We start from the raw sequence: 23,092 nt of genomic DNA on the forward strand, positions 1-23,092 counted from the left end.
TTTTAAGAGACAATGAGCTTTCCTGAGAATAATCTCTTTTATTCTCTTTGCTAGGATGGAAACAGACTTTTTCCTTATATATAATTTTGAGCGGAGCTAATGTGAACCAGGCAATATGGGACCTTTAGGGTCAGGGGCCTATGCTTGTCACCTGATTAGCCAGAGATTGGGCAAAACAGGCAGTGTCTGACCGGATGACGGCTGGGTTTGCCTTCTCTGCTCTGCCTCACCCCGCAACTCATCACTGAGTAGGAAGAAACTCCAGTACAACTCATCACTGAATAGGAAACCCCAGTACAACTCATCACTGAGTAGGAAACCCCAGTAAAACTCATGAAAAGCAGAAAGGCCCCATGATGTCCTCTCACCCATCCATTCCTGAAGCCTGTGAATGTGTTACTTTTCAAGCAAAAGGGACCCATCCTGAGGGTGCAACTAAGGTCTTAAAATAGAAAGGTTAAGCTGGATTGTACAATTTGGAAGAAGGGATCTTTCTCTTCCTGGAGGCAGAATAGATGGGACAAAAGGGCAAGAGAGAGAGAGAGTTTGAAGTATGAGGAGACTTGTTGCATGGATGCTGGTTTAAAGAAGGAGGTGGCATGATGACAGGGAATATACATGGCCTTCAAGAGCTGGGGGAGGTCCCCAACTGACAACCAGAAAGGAAATGGGACCTCAGTCCAACAGCCATAAGGAACTAAATTCTGCAAACTATCTGAATAAGGCTGGAAGCAGATTCTCCCCAAGAGCCCTGAGACAGGGACCAGCTACCAATACCTTGTTTTTGGCCTTGTCAGACCGAGATCAAAGAAACCAGCTGAGCCCAAGAGAAGACAATACATTTGTGGTGTCTTACATCAATAAATTTGTGGTAATATTCTACAGCAGCCACAGAATACAAATACACCATTTTATATTGTGGAGAAGCAGACAACCTCCTCAGTTCACACTTCAAGGATCTGTTTTGGAGAACAGTTCAAGAAAGCCTAATTCTACCGTCCTTTCAGGGAAACGAGCAGCCCAGCTGCTCTTGGAAACTCTTTGCTGTTTCAGAAGTGTGGTTGGGTTTTATCCCTTAATAAGCTGATGGGAGAAAGAAGGTTTTAGCTGCACCAGAAGTGTGTACTTTTGAATGAACAGTCTAACACATAATCTGAAAGGATGAAAAACAACGGCTATTGCCAACTCCCAAGCCTGGCACGTACTGCCAATTAGTAAGAGGGAAGATGGATGGTTTCTGCCTATCAGAAGGGAAACGAAAAACCTAAAATGTAGCAAATGGCACGGGGCCTGCCCTCTGCCGTCACCAGGAGTTACTAATGTCAGCGAATTCTTTGCTACACAAAGAAAGACATGGATGAGAAATCTGGCAATGACACGAAATGACAGAAGATAATTTCTTGGGCCAGTGGGAGTTGTGTGGAATGGGCAACAAATTCCACCAGCAGGGTCGGAGTGGGTGGCTGGCAGGCCCTTCATCTCCAGCCTTTGTCTTGTCACCAACCCGCCTTCATGCCAATGGCACATTACCCAGCAGTGGCAGGAGACACCTTTGTTGATGGTGTGGGTGGTCAGTCTGCTACAAACACTATTCCGTAGGAGAGAGGAAATCGGGTCTGTACTCCATCCCCGCTCTCCCACTGCTGAAAACCTAGACCTGGAATGAACGACACCACGCCCCAGAAGAGATCTCCTGACCCAGAGTCACAGTGAGACCAACAACAATAAAAAAAATCAGGCACCGATAACCCTGTTTGAATATCAGGGTTTTCAAAATGACAATATTTCCTAAGATTCACTCTGGGGCATACCATCTAAGTTGTAACTCTCAATAGCATGGATCGAATGTCCTCAGCATGCTTTTTATTTCAAGCTATAAAGTAAAGATGATAATATCTGCCCTACCTTCCAATATTGTTATAAGCATATGAAGATGGCACAACATACGTGACAGCCAATTCTATATTGCAAAGGGCTGTCCGATGGTTTATTACCCATCACAGTCAGGACTCGGAGAAGGCAATGGAAACCCACTCCAGTACTCTTGCCTGGAAAATCACAGGGACGGCGGAGCCTGGTGGGCTGCAGTCCCTGGGGTCGCACAGAGTTGGACACGACTGCAGCGACTTAGCAGCAGCAGCATCAGGACTATGGATTAGTGAGTGTATGTCAGGCTTTTTACCAGGTGCCTCTCACATGTTATCACTTTATGCTGTAGCTACTATCAGTGATCAGGGCTAGGCCTTTGACAGATTTGCCAGCTTTTGCTTAGACAGCCTTCTCTTCATCCCCTGGTAGCTGCCTCCAACGTGCATCTCTGGACAGACTTTTATGCTGTCTTCTTTGACTCCCACCAGAGCCTGGAAGGCATTTCCTACTTGAGGACCTCCTCCTCTTTCCCCTTCAAGAATCTACTCTTTGGTTTTCTAGAAGAATTGCTCTCTGTTCAGTGGCAAGGGGGTTAATAGATCAGATAAACATTATACCTCCATAATGCTTTCAGTAACTGAACTAATGATTCATCCTTCTGAAAGTAAGTCACCCCAGAAACTGCTCTGAATTGTGATTTTTTTTTTTTTGTAAGCAGGCAGGTGAGACCAGGAGCTTCTGAACAATACCATGTGTGGGTGTCCAAGGTCAGGACAAGAGACCTGCTTGGATTTGACTGTCCAAGTGTTAAAAATCACATTTTTAAGGGTGTGGAGAGGAACTACATCCCTCGTAGCCTCCGATGCTAGACTCAAATCCCCAGAGCTGGGCAGTCGACAACTGCAGCTCAGTTCATCCTCTGAGTGAAAAGAAAGGGATTCCAAAATGTCTGCTTTACTGTCCGTTTTACTGCTTGTCACATTAATAAACCCATCCCTAAAAAGGTGATGGACGATGTAAAGAACAATCTCTTTGAAAATATGCTGAGAAGAAATCTCCAGGCACTAAATATATTAAAACTGTTACTCTGAAGTAAACAGAATTATAACAAAAATGATCAACAATGAGAAAAAAAAAAAAAGTGAAACTGGAAAAAGAGGATTCAAAGATCTGGCTCAACTCAACTGCTCCCCCTAGTGTCAAAAACTGTTCTTACCTTCCTCTAAGATTTCTAAGCAACTGTAGAGAAATCGAAAGCTTGGACTTCCTCTGCAATACATTATTACTTTAGAAAATTTTAGGTCGACTTCGAACAATAAGGCAGAGTAGAAAACAGGGCTTTTCTTTCTTGAGAAGTCACCTACTTGTATCTTAATGGAATGCAATAACATATGATAAGAAATACACAGTAGAGAACCACCAATTTAAATATACAGAGTGAGATTTATGTTACTCCTCTAAATATTATTTTAAATACATTGTGCTTTATGAACACGGAACACAACTTTCTAGCAAGCCATTGCCACTTTAAAAATATGTTTTGGAAGTTAATCATCAAATTAGATAAAACGTTCAAAGAAAGTTCAAGAATGCCAAGCAAGAAAACACTTCTAAAGCTCCTAAATGAGGGTTTGCGACTCTACTGGTATCTGACAATACATGCATGTTATCGTCTCTATTTTTGCATTTCCGTAAGGGTATTCTCATTGTAATGTCTCTGAATTTATTGCACATCTTAAAGTGTCATCTTTTCTTTTTTTGAATTCTTAGGGAAATCTAGTTGGACTTACTAACTAGAAGGCTTATAAGCAGAACTAAAGCATGGAGGTGGAGGGAGTAGAAAAGGCTGGCTAACACCTGTTCAGTGTCTGTGGACATGCTTTGCTTTATCAGCCATGAAATTTGTTTTCCAAATCTGACTTGGTGGTTTATCCTTAGTTCTCTTTTTGCTACTTTCAAACCTCCAAAATTGTTCAGCTGCTAAAAAGTTCCAAAACAAGCAAATGCATTCCTGGAATCCTACCCTTAACTTTGCTGGATAATATATACTAAGGCTTCTTCTCCAGCCAAAATAATAAAAGATCTTTTAAGTGGGTGGAATTCTTGGTTGATTGCACATGCATGCCAATGTCAGACAACTATAAATAGAGAGATCTGGAAGAAAAATAGGGGGACTCTTTATAACTCCAAGGAAATAAAATGGAATGTTTTGAAGGCCACTGGAAAACAGAACATGTATTTATAAAATTAAGATTTGTCTCCCTTTAGTCCAAAATCCCCTTCAAGCAAGAGAGAAACCACATGGATCATAAAATTCCAGTAGGAAGGAATAAAAGGACCTTCTTTTCTATATTAATATGTATTTATTATTCTCGATCCTATAATTAAGACTTCTTCTTTATATTGTCCTTTTCAGTTTAGATATCTGGTGAATCTTTTTGATATTTTTCTCTGATCACTGCATTGTTTCACCAGAATACTAAAAAACTCTTTCAAAGGATAAAACTATGCCCATGGTCACTGGTATAAATGAAGTCAGCAGGGAATTGCATGGGAGTTACCTAGGGCAGACTTGGTCCCAAAATAAACTGGGTCACTTGTTACAGCTGTTCAAAGAGATGTAAGGCTTCATTTCTCAAGAAATTCTTACTCTTAGGCAGGTTAACATACCCACTAGCTTAAACAGCTGTGTTAATACATATTCTTAAAGACAGTGTTTCTTAATTCTGAACAGTGACTTACACTTGTCTCTTAACCTGCTCATCTTATATTAACCTGTCTAAACTGAATTCAAACCAGCCCTTGCAAATTAGTTCACTTTATTTTGAACCTATTACTGCTGTACAAGAGAATTTAGCAATTGCTTTGGTTTCGTAATTGTGCTGTCGACGAGCAAATTAGTTAGCAGCAAAGGAGAAAGCCAGCATTTGCCTAATTGTCCTTAAATGCCATTCTTCCAAATCCAGACTCCCTTCTTAAGGCAGAGATGTTGACATGTCAATGATGGTTACAAGGTCACAAGTCCATTTGGAGGAAGGATCAATAATATAATTCATATCTCAGAATTCTTACTTCTCTGTAAATCACATTGGGTTCAAATTGGTTGGAGGCTCCAGTATCACTTTAAGGGCTCAGTACATGACGGATACCAGAAAATCATATTTTTATAATATTTTTAGTGATGAATCTATTACTTGGTGTTTTGTGAAATAAACCCTTAAGGCAGCAACAACAACAACAACAAAAGACTTGTGGGGATTTGAAAGTAGCATGGTTCTAAACATATCATGTTTATAATTTTAAAACATTACTTCAAAAGCTCAATTTTAATATTTTCCCTAAAATGCTTTTAAAGTAATCTAAGGGTGGGACTCTATTAAATGACTATGAATTAATCCTAGGTTTTTTAAAAAGGCATATGTGACTGTATAAATAATGATATTAACTGCAATTCTATCAAATGATTTAAAAGACTTGACATAAAAATACATCTTTCCTTTAGTTTTTTAGAACTTGTTTTTAGTAGCAAAAATATAAATCCTATGTTCACAGAAAACGCAAATAAAAAATATTTCTCAAGTGACACCTTAAAGAGAAACGGCATCCTTATTTTGTGAAAAATCATGTTCTGAATTCTTATTTGCCCTCAGAAGTAAAATCATATTTACTAAATCTAGCATCTTTTAAGAAAAAATTCGAGATTGAGCACAATGTCCAGTTTTCAAAATTTCTACAGCAGCAATACTGGAGTGTTAGCCAGCCTAATTTTGTTAGTGATGTTTATCACTTTTATTATGACCTGATGCTGAAGCTGAAGCTCCAATACTTCGGCCACCTGACTCAAAGGGCTGACTCATTGGAAAAAAATCCTTATAGAGGAAAGACTGAAGGCTAAAGGAGAAGGGGGCGGCAAAGGATGAAATAATCAGAAAGCATCACCGACTCAATGGACATAAGTTTGGGCAAACTCTGGGAGATAGTGGAGGACAGAGGAGCCGAGCTTGCTGCGGTGCATGGGGTTGCAAAGTCAGACACATCTTAGCGACTGAAAAACAAGACCGGTGACATGAACAGCACCTCTCAGAGAAAGGAAAGCATCAGGTCTTAGGTGGTCAGAACGAAGCAAAGCAATGCAAAGCTTGACTAGTACTTCCCTTGTTTTTTTCTTTTTGAAAGACAGGAGACAGCCTAGCTTCTCCTGAGACAGAGTGACGTAAATGGACAAAAGTATCTCCTCTGAGAGGCGTCCCACTAGTCACCATGAATGGCTGAACAAAAAGAGGCCGTCCATCTGGGCATACAGATGGTAGGTGCTGAATAAAAGATGCGAAGATGAGAGACTGGAGTGGGCCAGGTGTAGATGCTGTTGGGTGCCATCCACAGGAGGACAGCGGACCCAACATCATGTAGCATCGTCAACTGCCCTCCCCTCCCCTCCCCTGTCTTTCTTTTCTGTTGACATAGAAGAACTATATTTATTTTTGAGATGAAGCACGTGATAAAACAGCATGTTTGTATTCTCACATGTAACATATACAATTTTGGAGTCTGAATGAATATGCACTAAAATATTAAAACTGACTTATTTAGAAGAAGAAAAGGTAACTGAGCATTAAAGAAAAGCCTACCTAGATGTACTTTAGTTTACTACAATAGACAGCATTTTTGAATCATGGTGGCAGCTATCACGGACTGCCTGTACCTAACTGCCATTCCTCTTTCCTCCCTACTAACAAAACCCTGCCTTCCAGGCAGCAAGATGTCAGGGCCGGGGACAAAGCGGTCCACCCCTCCCTTTTCACCAATGCCCAGCCAACGGAGGGTATGCGGTCCGCCCCATCAGAGAGACATAGGGATAAATCTCTTTGGGCATCTCCAAGATATTCCTCCCTGATACGAGCAGGATGGGGAGAAAGTTCCCTTACTGCTGTCTACTTTGCTTCCTGCTTTGGTTCGGGACACTGTCATTTGAAGAAATGCTGCTGAGTTGTTACAGCCACTTTGTAACACCAAGGATAACAGAACAAACACATCCAAGAAAATCTTGAGGTCTCCCTGCCCTGTCCTTTCTCAGCTACTCTAAGTGGGTAAAAATTGCCATTTATTTTCCTGGGCCATTTGTAAGTCATTTCAGCTCTGTCCCTCTGAAGGAAGGAAATGGAGGGTTAGCTAAACCGAAGGCTGTTCTCCACAAACGCTACTCTGTATAGATCCGCCAGTTTTTCTGTTACTTCAGAGATGGAGTTAGGAGATTCAACTGCTTTATCAAGAATTGTTTCATAAAGTGGATACCAGGTTGGTCAAAACTATTGAGCAGTTATGAGAAACGTGTTTGATGATTTAATTAAAACAGGAACTGTATACTGAAGATAGTACCTGGTATATGAAAGCACTTAATTAAAATATGTTAGACCACTGATCAGTGAAGTTAGGGTGGAGGAAGTTAAAAGGGTGAGGAACACACACAGAATGTCCCCACCCAGCTGAGGGCGTGCTGCCCAGGGGAGATTCTGTAGATATTAAGAACTGACCTTTCAAATGGGAAATGTGAAGTTCTGTGTTAGACAAAAATAATTATATGGTGTGTTCTTCTAAGTATGAATTTAATCAAAATAAACTGCCAAATCTTTCAAAGAATCCACTGAAGAATTTAATGTATTCATTTCATGAGTTCCTCATAATAAGCTGTCTGATGTTATCTACTGACATCATTGATTAAAGGCATTTTTATTATAAAAAGTTTCTATTTTTTTCCATAATTGATGACATATAAAATTAAACATGTCAAAAGGGTAAAAAGGGAGACAATAACACTAAATTCCCTGTAGACAAAATTTTGTTATGACAAATAATAGTTAACTTAATCAAAGCAGAACCAGTTACCTTTTCCCCCAACATAATTCTTGAGATGTGATGCTCACAATCAAATGGGAGTGACTCAATTACTCTGCTTCCTAACTTTCAAAGATTTACTAGCAGTCTGGCTTACAAAAAAAAAAAAACAAACAACCAAAATCCCTGAATCACTTGAGACACTCAGATCATCAGACGTCACCAGATTTTGAAACCAATCAATAAAACAATTTCAACAAGGTGTGATTACAGAATAGAAATTAAATCAACAGTGTACATATACTCCAAGTGGCACATGTACTTAGCTTCCCATTAAGGCTCAGGGGAAAAAAAATTAGGTAAACTGAAAACATTTGAAAGATCAGTTTCATCTAGCTCAAAGGTGGTCACCAACATTAATCAGATCAGAAAGTCAGTGGATATATTGTACTTAAGAAACATCATTTTAGGATGCTAAAACATTTCTTGGAATCTAGTTAGAAGAAGAGACAGCACAGTGAATTTCAAAATTAACAACTCTAAAGCAATGAATACAACCTCACTCTGCTCATAGAAGAGTGTTGGCTCAGGTGAAACAGGGGCTGGCGAATAGGACTAAATAACTGTCTAGTGGCGAAACGAATGGATGAATAGATAATTGGGTGAACAAATGAAAGAATGTCATGAGAAACTTATCAGGAGAGTTTCAAAAATTAAGAGAGAGAAAGAGAAAGCATAATCTGCATTAAAAACTTACTTATTCCATGCTTGTCTAAGGTTTTTAGAGCTGTACAGGGTAAAGCGTTCTGAAATAAAAAAGAAAAATGATAAACAGTCTTTATTTCAAATGTCCATATTGACAGTATGCTTAAAAAAAAAAAACTTTTAAAATGTTACTGTTGGATTTAGCCATAGTTATGCTAGACAAACTAGGTCTTCACCTCAGATTAAACAGTTATAAAGAGTCAACCAAGAAGAGCTTAACACTTTAAGCAACGAAAGATTGTTTTCTTTTGTCTAGAGTGGCTTGTTTCATAACCCGGCTTCCTAGTAATTCTCTCTTAGAATAAGTTTTAACTGGGTTGAAAAAAGAAATACAAGTTCCAAACCTGCAAACTATAGGTACATTTATAGAAGAATACTGACACACCAGTCCAGTGAAACCTGCTGTTTTCTCAATGAAGACGTCTCTTTTTTTTTTTAACATTTTAAAATGTTTATTTTTAATTAAAAAATTTTTATACAGTTTTTAAAGGTTACTTTCCATTTACAATTATTACAAAATATTGGCTGTATTCCCGTTTCTATGATACATTCTTGAGCCTATCTTATACCCAGCAGTTTGTGCCTCCAATTCCCCATCTCTACACTGCTCCTCCACCCCCTACCCCACTGGTAAACACCAGTTTGTTCTCTGTATCCATCTGTCTGCTTCTTTTTGGTTATTTTCACTAGTTTGTTGTATTTTTTTAGATCCCACATATAAGTGATACAGCATTTGTTGTTCTCTGTCTTATTTCACATAGCATAATGCCTTCCAAGTCCATCCATGTTAGTTCATTCCTGGGTTCTTCATTTCTTCCTACGTTTCCACATTTTTGTCTGGGGTCCTTTTCTTCTACTTTAAGGACTCCCTTTATTCTTGTTGTAGTGCAGGACTTGGAATGTTTGTATATTCTCTAGAACATGAGGTCATATGGCACCCCACTCCACTACTCTTGCCTGGAAAGTCCCATGGACGGAGGAGCCTGGTGGGCTGCAGTCCATGGGGTCGCTAAGAGTCGGACACGACTGAGCGACTTCATTTTCACTTTTCACTTTCATGCATTGGAGAAGGAAATGGCAACCCACTCCAGTGTTCTTGCCTGGAGAATCCCAGGGATGGGGGAGCCTGGTGGGCTGCTGTCTATGGGGTTGCACAGAGTTGGACACGACTGAAGCGACTCAGCAGCAGCAGCAGCATGCTAAGCAAAATAAGTCAGACAAAGACAGAAACTGCACGATCTGTCTTCTGTGTGGAATCTAAAGAAATACTTAAACTCGTGGAAGCAGAGAGCAGACCACAGCTCTGGCTGAGGTGTAGGCTGGAGATGGGCAAAGAGATGGAAGCAGTCAAAGGGTATGAACTTCCAGTTATAAGATGAATAGGTTCTGGGGCTGTTATGTAAAGCGTGGTGACTATAGTTAACAATACTGCATTGCATATTTACTTGAAAGTTGCCAAGACAGTAGATTTTTAAAGCTCTCACTACAAAATAAAAAATTGAAACTATGTGAAGTAATGGCTGTGTTAACCAAACTTACGGCAGCATTTTGTAATATATTCACATATAAAATAACTGTGTTGTATATATCAGACTTACACAGTGCTGTCAGTTATAACCCAATATAGTTGAGGGAAAAGACGGTGTTCTACCAAATAAAACATGGAGGTCTGATGTAGAGTGCGAGGGACACTTTGGGTTGGGTGGCGAAGGAAGGTGAATTTCAAATAAAACAGTCAATCAACAAAATAAACAAAGATCCCACTGGAAACCTGTGTGGAGTTTCATTGAAATATGTATTTATCTGAAAAGGCTGATATATAATTTTTGTATATAAAAATATATTGTATCTTTCCATTTATTTAAAATATTTTTTGATTATGCAATTTTACCTATAGGAATTTACCCAAAAAGTGAATTGAACGTAAAAGTCAAGTGAACAAAAATATATGCACAAGAATATTTATCAAACAACTTTTTTTTCATTGAAGAACAGTGATTTACAATACTATAGAAGTTTCAGGTGTAAAACATAGGGATTCAATATTTTTATAGATTACATGTCATTTAAAGTTATTACAAAATAATGGCTATATCTCTCTGTGCTGTACAATACATCCTTGTTATTTATTTAACTTACACACGCTCAGTTCAGTTCAGTCGCTCAGTCATATCTGACTATTTGTGACCCCATGAATCGCAGCATGCCAGGCCTCCCTGTCCATCACCAACTCCCGGAGTGCACCCAAACCCATGTCCACTGAGTCGGTGATGCCATCCAACCATCTCATCCTCTGTCGTCCCCTTCTCCTCCTGTCCTCAATGCCTCCCAGCATCAGGGTCTTTTCCAATGAGTCAGCTCTTCGCATCAGGTGGCCAAAGTGTTGGAGTTTCAGCTTCAACATCAGTCCTTCCAAAGAACACCCAGGACTGATCTCCTTTAGGATGGACTGACTGGATCTCCTTGCAGTCCAAGGGACTCTCAAGAGTCTTCTCCAACACCACAGTTCAAAAGCATCAATACTTTGGCTCTCAGCTTTCTTTATGGTCCAACTCTCACATCCATACATGACTACTGGAAAAACCAGAGCCTTGACAAGACGGACCTTTGTTGGCAAAGTAATGTCTCTGCTTTTTAATATGCTGTCTAGGTTGGTCATAACTTTCCTTCCAAGGAGTAAGCGTCTTTTAATTTCATGGCTGCGCAGTGATTTTGGAGCCCCCCAAAATAAAGTCTGTCACTGTTTCCACTGTTTCCCCATCTATTTCCCATGAAGTTATAGGACCAAATGCCATGATCTTTGTTTTCTGAATGTTGAGCTTTAAGCCAACTTTTTCACTCTTCTCTTTCACTTTCATCAAGAGGCTCTTTAGTTCTTCTTCACTTTTTGCCATAAGGGTGGTGTCATCTGCATATCTGAGGTTATTGATATTTCTCCTGGCAATCTTGATTCCAGCTTGTGCTTCCTCCAGCCCAGCGTTTCTCATGATGTACTCTGCATAGAAGTTAAATAAGCAGGGTGACAATATACAGCCTTGACGTACTCCTTTTCCTATTTGGAACCAGTCTGTTGTTCCATGTCCAGTTCTAACTGTTGCTTCCGGACCTGCATACAGGTTTCTCAAGAGGCAGATCAGGTGGTCTGGTATTCCCATCTCTTTCAGAATTTTCCACAGTTTATTGTGACCCACACAGTCAAAGGCTTTGGCATAGTCAATAAAGCAGAAATAGATGTTTTTCTGGAGCTCTCTTGCTTTTCCGATGATCCAGTGGATGTTGGCAATTTGGTCTCTGGTTCCTCTGCCTTTTCTAAAACCAGCTTGAACATCTGGAAGTTCACGGTTCATGTATTACTGAAGCCTGGCTTGGAGAATTTTGAGCATTACTTTGCTAGCGTGTGAGACACGCCAGTGTCTCTTAAACTTAGCTTTTAAGGACTTCCCTGGTGGCACATTTGGTAAAGAATCTGCCTTCAATGCAGTAGACTGCCTGCAATGCTAGAGACCAGAGTTCAATCTCTGGATCAGGAAGATCCCCTGGAGAAGGAAATGGCAACCCACTCCAGTTTCTTGCCTAGGTAATCCCATGGACAGAGGAGCCTGGAGGGCTATAGTCCATGGGGTCGCAAGAGTTGATCACAACTTAGTGACTAAGCATCCACCAAACATAGCTTTTAATATAAAATATAGGAAAAAGTGTACTTTGATAATGTTTATCATTAAAAAATGTTTATTTTTTAAAATCTTTCCATTTAGAAAGGATTTGTGCATACAGTAGAATTAAGTGATTTCTTTTTCATATTGATCTCATTTCTTTTTCATAATTTAATACTTAATAGACTTAATTCTGCTTTATATTAGTTGGTACCTTTTGTTGATGTTATCCGCTTTGAATTATAAGTTTTTAAGAAGAGAATCCAAATGATTTATATTGCTTTTGCTTTGGTATGTTTCACATGTAACAACACTGTTAGATAAAAAGAACAAAAAGAAATTTAAGAACATACTCAGCTTCCTATCTCTAAATACAGAGTTTATTCAAAAGAAATGACTAGAAATCTGTGCAGTGATTCATTCATTCAACTTCTATTCACTGAGCAACTACTGTGTGCCAATATACTTCTTGGAATGGAAGATATGGGAGAGAACCAAAGAGAAGACCTTCTTGCCTGCAAGCCGCTCATATTCCAGGAGGGGATGTGAACCTGGAAGAACAGAGTGGCTGGAGCAGGCAGCCTGGGAAGATGGGTGGAGGGCTGGCTCACGCAGATTCTGTGGCCTTTAGCTTGTGATTTAGAATTTTTTTTAAAGGTTCACTCTGGCCTCTGTTTGAATACACTACCATTGGAGGCAAAGACGGAAGCTGGGAGATCGATAAAGGTTATCACAACAGTCTAGGAGAGACAGGACACGACACGGGCTATGGCAACAGAGTGAACGCAGAGGGAGAAGACAAGCTGAAAACATTTTCAAGGTAGAGCAAGTAAGATGTGCTGATGAACTGGACATGGGGTGACAGAAAGGTAGGCGTTGGGGTGGCTCGTGCAGCACTTATCACTCTCCAATTTCCATGTTTCAAAGATCTGGAATTTCATCAGTTCAGTTCAGTCGCTCACTCATGACCGACTCTTTGCGACCCCATGAACCACAGCACGCCAGGCCTCCCTGTCCATCACCAACTCCCCGAGTTTACCCAAACTCATGTCCATCGAGTCAGTGATGCCATCCAACCATCTCGTCCTCTGTCATCCCCTTCTCCTCCTGCCCTCAATCTTTCCCAGCATCAGGGTCTTTTCCAATGAGTCAGCTCTTCGCATCAGGTAATATTACTCTGAGAATGCATTAATACTCCCATGATGACTCAGAAACTATTTGACATTTGCATGGGTTTCAGTCATCTTTTAAGCAGAGGTAGTTGTCAAAATATTTGATACTCTGCAAGGCTTGGACCAATCAGTACAGAAACTAGCCATTATGCTTCAGTGGTGTGCACCAGCTGAGGAGTAGCCCTGATTACAAACAGTCACTGTTTTAAAGCTACAGGCAAAAGCGCTCACCAGCAATTATGTACTTATTTGATTCACAAGAATGTGTAACATTTGCATTTATTCTCTACTAGACTGCATTACATAAGACCCAACATAATTCAGTCAGTTGGTGTAGAACAGAAACGTAAAGCCGTATTCTAGGTTTGAGAATTAACTGACAAAGAAAGGAGAAATGGCAAGAATAGCTTTTTATGGAGGTTTAGAAAAATTACTATTATGTATAATAAATATAGTCTGGTATTTTAAAAGCAAGATATATTTAAAAAATTAATTACCTCAAATGTCCTTGTAATACAAATTTGATCTCCTTGACTTTGTACTCCCCACATGCAATTTTAATAATTTGCTATCATTTCAGGAAGGAAGAAGAATTCCATTCCAGATAACATTAATACAATCTTGCATTTCCTAATAAATTATCATTCTTAGCAATTAAGGACTTCACACAAATATGAGCTCTAAGGATTGCCTCTATTTAGAGTTTGACAGGATATGCTAATAGAAAATGTTTTTTCAGAAATACATCAGTTTTAGCTATGCATAAAAGAGCCAAAATTGATAGCAAAACATGCCACATGAAAGTGGAAAAAATAACAAACTCTTCCTCCTTTACTTTCCGTCACTACTCACATGAACTCTTTTTTTTTTTACTTTTTATTTTGTATTGGGATACAGCTGATTAACAATGCTGTGATAGATTCAGGTGAACAGCGAAGGGCCTCAGCCATGCATACACATGTACCCATTCCCCCCCAAACTCCCCTCCCATCCGGATGCCAGGTAACACTGAGCAGAGTTCCCTGTGCTCTACGCAGGACCTGCTGGTTATCCATTTTAAATACAGCAGTGTGTATAATCCATCCCTACCTCCCTAACTATCGCCTCCCCCATCCCTCCCACCAGCAACTGTAAGTTCATTCTTTGTCTGTGAGTCTCTGTGTGTTTCCTAAGTTCATCTGTCTCATTTCTTTTTAGATTCCACATACAAGGGACGTCAAATTCTAAATTCTTCTAGCAAATGTCACCTGCCACTGGCTCGTACGCCAGGCACTCCATGCACCACGGGCACACAGAAATGAGGACATCCTGCTTATAATTCGGTGGCCCAGCAGAGTAAATACAGAATTACCAACACAGGGTGAAAAGTGCTTCACTGTGGATATGGACACAGTCCCCTGGGAGCCCAGAGGCAGCGCCACTAACTGCATCTGTTTTCTTTTCCAAATGAAGACAGGATAAACTCAAATATCTGAAGCTAGTGCCGGGAACACACAAGACCTGATCTCTTGCATTAACATTGTTCAGATCTTAACTGTCAAAGCACACAATTTCAAACAGAGCTATTTCCAACATTTTCTGATAACGTTTAGAATTAGACGTTTTAAATTCTATTTTGAAAACAATTGCATCATAAGTAAAAATAATGTTCCATTAGCATGAAAGCAACCTAATTCACTAGGTAAGTTTTGAAAACAAAAAGGGGCTTAAATTAGTGTCCCAAATCAGGAAGAGGTGTATTTAATAAAACAGTCAACTGCTTATGATCGATTTTCAGATTATTCCAGTATTTGATTAGGAGTGCCTCACACTGTTCTCCTTTAGTTAGGTTTATTCTGTCACTACTTTAACGCCAGCTTTCTCTTTTCAATTATGTTTAAACTAGAAGTTTAGAATGCGGTGATTTAAAGCACTGGCTAACTCACAGTGTAACTGAGAAGTGCAATTAATTTAAACCTGCAGGCTGATTTTCACCTTCTCCTCTTATTGCAGGGACGGCAGAGGATGGTTGCACCCAGCAGGGAGCCAGGGAGGAGAGCTCAGAGAGAAGAAATAGCTTGTTCTGCGATGTGATGGGGGTGGGGGACAGAGGCTGGAAAGGTTTTGCTCACACCGCCATGCTTATAGGCAGTGATTCGCTGCAATTTCATGGGAAAATACTGGTGAACAATGCTATACATTCTGAACTTTACCAGCTTAAAAGAGCTACATCTGAGATGCAGACATAAAGAATGGACTTGTGGACATAGGGTAGGAAGGAGAGGGTGGGATGAATTCAGAGAGTCGCACTGACATATATACACTCCCATGTGCAAAACAGATAGCTAGTGGGAAACTGCCGTATAGCCCAGTGAGCTCAGCTTGGTGCCGTGTGATGCCCTCGGCGCCCTGTGATGCCCTTGGCGCCCTGTGATGACCTCGGCGCCCTGTGATGACCTCGAGGGGTGAAATGGGAGGCGGTGGGAAGGAGCCTCAAGAGGGAAGGTATATACGTAAACATATGGTCAAATCATGTTGCTGTACAGCAGAAACTAACACAACATTGTAAAGCAAGTATGCTCTAAATAAAAAATTTAATTTAATTAAAAATAAGAGAGCAAAGAGCAAGGGGAAGAAAAAGAACTAAACCTGAATGCCTTGAGGCAGTGAGAAAACAAATAAAACCTAAACTGGAATTTTCCCATTTGCTTATATGTACATACTGTATACTCTAGGAGGGTACTTTTAATTTTTATTTTCCGTATGTCCTTCTCACCAGCGTATTTTTTGGATCTCATAAGACACCGCTATGGTTTTAACTTCAACAATGGGAAAACTTATAAATAAGTAGTCAAAAAACCAACCAACTAAAAACTCCAATAATGTTCAAGGGACTTGGAAGGCTAATCCAGGATTTTTAAGAACACTTCTCTTTCTTTTTTTGGATTTAATAGCAGTGAATTTTTAAATAATATCCTGGAATAACTGTAAATCAATATAAAAATGAGTACGTCCAAAATGCCCTAGGAAATGTTAGATGTACTTTATAATGAATGCCTCTAAACCATATATTCATCTATTCAAAATTTCCATTCGTTAGGGTTATTTTGCATTTTAACAAATGCATTTAGTCTTGCCTCCTGAGCCTGTCAGAAAGTAGTAACGACTGAAGCCAAGAGCTGTGGCCGAGCTATCATCTGGCTCAGGTATTGAACCTGATGCCTGTCTCAAGACAGTTTCAGTGGAGCAAAAAGGGTCCAGTCCTCTGCAAGGATGAACAGTAAACAAAGTCACGGATCACTCTCTGATGTTCCCAACTATCCCTCTAATTGCTTATGTGGCAGATTATAGCCATGAATCCTTTAGAAGACATGAGTAGTCCTCATTCTCTCACTCGCTCTACAAATACTTCTCATGTACATACTGTTTGCCAGGCACTCTGGGAAATCAGCGCACAAAACCTACAAGGTCATCCACAGCCTACAGTGACTCATGGAAGCCAGCGTCAAGGGGCCATCCATAGGAGAAAATTCTATTTACAGGCGTTCAAAAGAATCTGTATGCAAAATTGACTTTCTTATAGTTATTAGGAAAACCAAGCCAGTGGTCAATGTTTCAGCTGATATTCTGGCCAAGATATAGAAAAGTTGGATCTAAAATATCTATAGTCCTCAGACCGGAAGTAAGAGTTCATGCATAACAGATGAGAGTTTGGGGCTTCCCAAGTGGCTCAGTGGTAAAGAATCTGCCTGCCAATATAAGAGACTCAGGAGACCTGGGTTTGATCCCTGGGGAAGATCCCCTGGAGGAGGGCTCGGCAGCCCACTCCAGTGTTCTTGCCTGGAGAATCCCATGGACAGAGGGGCCTGGCGGGCTACAGTCCGCAGGGTCGCCAAGAATCGGACACACCTGAGGGACTGAACAGGCATTCAAGCAGGCAGATGAGAGTCTATCCCAGAGAGGGTTACACTTGTTCCAAAATACAGGGATTTTTAGATGTCTCAGTTCCAAAAAAGCACAGTAATCCAAAAAGGCATTTTAGAAAAGTTCGTGTGTCTGCACAACTGCAACTCACAGCTTTAAAACACTTGCTATCCCCCAAATATATACTGGCTGTGATCTGACACAGCCCCAGCGTTACCAGCGAGAGGCTCTGATGTGACACGTTAACTCAGAACAGAATCATACTGCCCTGTTGCAAAACCCAGAGGGGTTTCCTGCAAAGGCCGAGTAGCCATCTTCAGTCCTGGAAACAGGGGACTGAAACGTCCTGCCGTGACCTGGCTGCAGCAAATCATCCTTTCATTACCAACAGTGTGTGTTTTCAGAGAGCAATCTCTGGGCTTCCCTGGTGACTCAGTGGTAAAGAATCCACCTGCAAATGCAGGAGACAGGGGTTCGATCCCTGGCCCAGGAAGATCCCACATGCTGCACAGCAACTAAGCCCGTGTGCCACGACAATTGAGACTGTGCTCTACAGCCCCGGAGCCTCAAGTACTGAGCTCATGCTCTGCAGCTACTAAAGCCTGAGCTCCACAACACAAGAGAAGCCTCCACAAGGAGAAAACTGCACACCGCAGCTGGAGAAAACCCTGCACAGAGCAGTGAAGACCCAGCACAGCCCAGATACATAAATTAATTAAACGGAGAAAAAAAGAACAATCTCTGAGCAACTTCTAGAAACAAACATCTACTCTATTCGTTAAACATTCTTACTTCCTATGGCATTTGGTTTTCCTAACAGATAAACATACAGATATGGGTTTGTGTGTGCATATTCCCAGCTGAGGTCTTCACACCAGCCACACCTTTCTCAACCTAAAACTTACAGGACACTTCTCTTGCCAGTTTAATCTGTTGGGCATTTATCACAAAGTGTACTAGTCACCAATGAGATGGAATCCTTATAGCTCCCAGAGAAGAAAGGAGAAGAAAGATTTTGTGTCTCAGTCTCCATGCATCCCCACCATGCCTCCATGCAAACTCTCCACAGGGAGAAGGAGATCAGGAAGACGGCACCTTCGAGGGGAAATGTGAGCCATCAGTACCGCAGGTCCCCTACATATGAACCTTCAAGGTGCGAACTTTCAAAGATATGAATGTGTGTCTGGCTGCAGCAAGGGATGTCAGGTGTGAGTGAAGCTGCAGCTTGCCCCGTCTCCTCCTGCTGACAGTCCTTCAGCCCCACCGCCTCCCCCTCCTCCCCTTCCTCCAGTCAGTCTTCCTGCCTGTTCACTCGATGGCAGCCCCTGTATGTCAGCTGTTGTATACTGCACTACTGTACTTTCCAAGGTATTATAGTCTAAGATTAAAAATGTTTTCATTATTGTTTGCTTTTTATGTATTATTTATGTGAAAAGTCTTATAAACCTATAACAGTACAGTACTCTATATCCGATTGTGTTAGCTTGGTACCTAGGCTAACTTTGTTGGGCTTCATGAACAAACTGGATTTAGAACACACTCTCCGAATAGAATGCGTTCGTATGTAGGGGACATACTGTGGTCTGATCACTTCTTTCTACCAATGACTAAACTGAGGTTAGAAAGGTTGAGTTGCCTGAGGTCATGATACAGGCAAGTGGCAGAGGCTGAACCAGGATTCAGCTCCTGGTTTATCGCTTGTTACCAAAGAGCTGGGTGATCCAAGCCTCCTATTTGATATTTAGCACACATGTCCTGTGTCCTATTGGTCTGTAACTTGATTTAGTCCACATAACAACACTGTGGGCGAGGGGATAAGATCTTCTTCATTTGACACACAGAGAAACCGAGGCACTGAGACACTGGGCACCTTGTCTGTGTCACATAGCTCACAAGCAGCAGAGCTGGGATCTGAACCCAGGTGGTCTGGATGTGGAGTCAAGGCTCGCAGCCATGACACCATGACATCTCTGTATGTCTCCATTGGAAGAGACTTGAAGTTTGACCTCAGCAATGCACAATGCTGACAGCAGCACCAGCGGATCGAAGTTCCTTTAACTAGCAGTTAAAAAACATGCACACTTCCAACTATAAGACCTTCTGGAAAAGGCAAAAAACTAGAGACGATAAAAAGATCACTGGTTGCCAGGGGCTAGTGGGGAGGAAGGGATGAATGAGGGGAGGACACAGGATTGTTTCAAGAGTGTGAAATTACTCTGCATGGTAAACATGTGTCCTGATACATCTGTCCAAACCCACATAATATACAGCACCAAAAGCAAAACCCTCAATCATGAACTCCGAGGTATAATGATGTAGGTTTATCAGCTGAACAAATGCACCACCCTGGTCGGGGATCTTGATAAGGGGGGAGGCTGTGCATAGGATACTGAAAGAGAAACTCCCCAGGTCAGTAGGTGCCCAATATGCTACTGGAGATCAGTGGAGAAATAACTCCAGAAAGAATGAAGGGATGGAGCCAAAGCAAAAACAATACCCAGCTGTGGATGTGACTGGTGATAGAAGCAAGGTCTGATGCTGTAAAGAGCAATATTGCGTAGGAACCTGGAATGTCAGGTCCATGAATCAAGGCAAATTGGAAGTGGTCAAACAAGAGATGGCAAGAGTGAATGTCGACATTCTAGGAATCAGCGAACTGAAATGGACTGGAATGGGTCAATTTAACTCAGATGACCATTATATCTACTACTGCGGGCAGGAATCCCTCAGAAGAAATGGAGTGGCCATCACGGTCAACAAAAGAGTCCGAAATGAAGTACTTGGATGCAATCTCAAAAACGACAGAATGATCTCTGTTCCTTTCCAAGGCAAACCATTCAATATCACAGTAATCCAAGTCTATGCCCCAAACAGTAACGCTGAAGAAGCTGAAGTTGAACGGTTCTATGGAGACCTACAAGATCTTTTAGAACTAACACCCCAAAAAGATGTCCTTTTCATTATAGGGGACTGGAATGCAAAAGTAGGAAGTCAAGAAACAGCTGGAGTAACAGGCAAATTTGGCCTTGGAATACGGAATGAAGCAGGGCAAAGACTAATAGAGTTTTGCCAAGAAAATGCACTGGTCATAGCAAACACCCTCTTCCAACAACACAAGAGAAGACTCTATACATGGACATCACGAGATGGTCAACACCAAAATCAGATTGATTATATTCTTTGCAGCCAAAGATGGAGAAGCTCTATACAGTCAGCAAAAACAAGACCAGGAGCTGACTGTGGCTCAGACCATGAACTCCTTATTGCCAAATTCAGACTTAAATTGAAGAAAGTAGGGAAAACCACTAGACCATTCAGATATGACCTAAATCAAATCCGTTATGATTATACAGTGGAAGTGAGAAATAGATTTAAGGGCCTAGATCTGATAGATAGAGTGCCTGATGAGCTATGGAATGAGGTTCGTGACATTGTACAGGAGACAGGGATCAAGACCATCCCCATGGAAAAGAAATGCAAAAAAGCAAAATGGCTGTCTGGGGAGGCCTTACAAATAGCTGTGAAAAGCAGAGAAGCAAAAAGCAAAGGGGCAAAGGAAAGATATAAGCATCTGAATGCAGAGTTCCTAAGAATAGCAAGAAGAGATAAGAAAGCCTTCCTCAGTGATCAATGCAAAGAAATAGAGGAAAACAACAGAATGGGAAAGACTAGAGATCTCTTCAAGAAAATCAGAGATACCAAAGGAACATTTCATGCAAAGATGGGCTCGATAAAGGACAGAAATGGTATGGACCTAACAGAAGCAGAAGATATTAAGAAGAGATGGCAAGAATACACAGAAGAACTGTACAAAAAAGATCTTCATGACCCAGATAATCACGATGGTGTGATCACTGACCTAGAGCCAGACATCCTGGACTGTGAAGTCAAGTGGGCCTTAGAATCACTATGGACAAAGCTAGTGGAGGTGATGGAATTCCAGTTGAGCTGTTCCAAATCCTGAGAGATGATGCTGTGAAAGTGCTGCACTCAATATGCCAGCAAATTTGGAAAACTCAGCGGTGGCCATAGGACTGGAAAAGGTCAGTTTTCATTCCAATCCCAAAGAAAGGCAATGCCAAAGAATGCTCAAACTACCGCACAATTGCACTCATCTCACACGCTAGTAAGGTAATGCTTAAAATTCTCCAAGCCAGGCTTCAGCAATACTTGAACCATGAACTTCCAGTTGTTGAAGCTGGTTTTAGAAAAGGCAGAGGAACCAGAGATCAAATTGCCAACATATGCTGGATCATGGAAAAAGCAAGAGAGTTCCAGAAAAACATCTATTTCTGCTTTATTGACTATGCCAAAGCCTTTGACTGTGTGGATCACAATAAACTGTGGAAAATTCTGAAAGAGATGGGAATACCTGACCTCCTGACCTGCCTCTTGAGAAATCTGTATGCAGATCAGGAAGCAACCATTAGAACTGGACATGGAACAGCAGACTGATTCCAAATAGGAAAAGGAGTACGTCAAGGCTGTATATTGTCACCCTCCTTATTTAACTTCTATGCAGAGTACATCATGAGAAACGCTGGGCTGGAGGAAGCACAAGCTGGAATCAAGATTGCCGGGAGAAATATCAATAACTTCAGATATGCAGATGACACCACCCTTATGGCAGAAAGTGAAGAGGAACTAAAAAGCCTCTTGATGAAGGTGAAAGAGGACAGTGAAAATGTTGGCTTAAAACTCAACATTCGGAAAACGAAGATCATGGCATCTGGTCCCATCACTTCATGGCAAATAGATGGGGAAACAGTGGAAACAGTGTCAGACTTATTTTGGGGGGCTCCAAAATCACTGCAGATGGTGACTGCAGCCATGAAGTTAAAAGACGCTTACTGCTTGGAAGAGAATTTATGACCAACCTAGATAGCATATTGAAAAGCAGAGACATTATTTTGCCAACAAAGGTCTGTCTAGTCAAGGCTATGGTTTTTCCAGTGGTCATGTATGGATGTGAGAGTGGGACTGTAAAGAAAGCTGAGTGCCGAAGAATTGATGCTTTTGAACTGTGGTGTTGGAGAAGACTCTTGAGAGTCCCTTGGACTGAAAGGAGATCGAACCAGTCCATTCTGAAGGAGATCAGCCCTGGGATTTCTTTGGAAGGAATGATGCTAAAGCTGAAACTGTAGTACTTTGGCCACTTCATGCGAAGAGTTGACTCATTGGAAAAGACTCTGATGCTGGGAGGGATTGGGGGCAGGAGGAGAAGGGGATGACAGAGGATGAGATGTCTAGATGACATCACTGACTCGATGGCCGTGAGTCTGAGTGAACTCTGGGAGTTGGTGATGGACAGGGAGGCCTGGCGTGCTGCAGTTCATGGGGTCGCAAAGAGTCGGACACGACTGAGTGACTGAACTGAACTGAACCGAAAATCTTAAATAAAAAAAACAAACAAGCTCTTTTCCTTCCACCTATACATTAGCAAAAGAGTTATTGTTCCATAGTCATTATCAAGGGGTTTCCCAGGTGGCATTAGTGGTAAAGTGCCATTGCAGGAGATATAAGAGACTCAGGTTTGATCCTTGCTCGGGGAGATGGAGGAGGGCATGGCAATCCACTCCATTATTCTTGCCTGGAGAATTGCAGGGACAGAGGAGCCTGGTGGGTTACAGTCCAAGGAGTCAAGAAGAGTCAGACATGACTGAAGTGACTGAGCATGCATGCACACAATTATTATCAGAAGAATTTCACTACATGTAATCTCACTATATTTTCTCTGGCATTTCCTGGACAATGTTTGTCTCCCTCATTATGGATGCCCTCTAGTGAAGATAAATGGGAAATTCTTCAAGCAGATACCCAGAAAGTCTGTATAGACAGACCCTTCCTTGCACTGAAATGAATTTCTACAATTTATAAAGATATCTCCCCCCAACAGGT

At 41.2% G+C, this 23,092-nt stretch overlaps 1 protein-coding gene across 7 annotated transcripts in view; it reads right to left on the minus strand.

Annotated features, from left to right (window-relative positions):
* The window catches only part of CDK14 (cyclin dependent kinase 14), a 662,541-nt gene that overhangs the window by 144,723 nt on the left and 494,726 nt on the right, over positions 1-23,092 (minus strand). For all 7 annotated transcript variants that reach the window (XM_086397990.1, XM_086397994.1, XM_086397995.1 and 4 more), the window contains one exon: positions 8,459-8,507. In XM_086397990.1, coding sequence (XP_086254116.1) covers positions 8,459-8,507 — 49 coding nt within the window. The remainder of the gene's footprint in view (positions 1-8,458; positions 8,508-23,092) is intronic.

Source organism: Bos grunniens, chromosome 4 (assembly GCF_055505025.1).
Source record: "Bos grunniens cultivar Pamir isolate PY7600 chromosome 4, Bosgru_T2T1.0, whole genome shotgun sequence".
Lineage (NCBI taxonomy): Eukaryota > Metazoa > Chordata > Mammalia > Artiodactyla > Bovidae > Bos > Bos grunniens.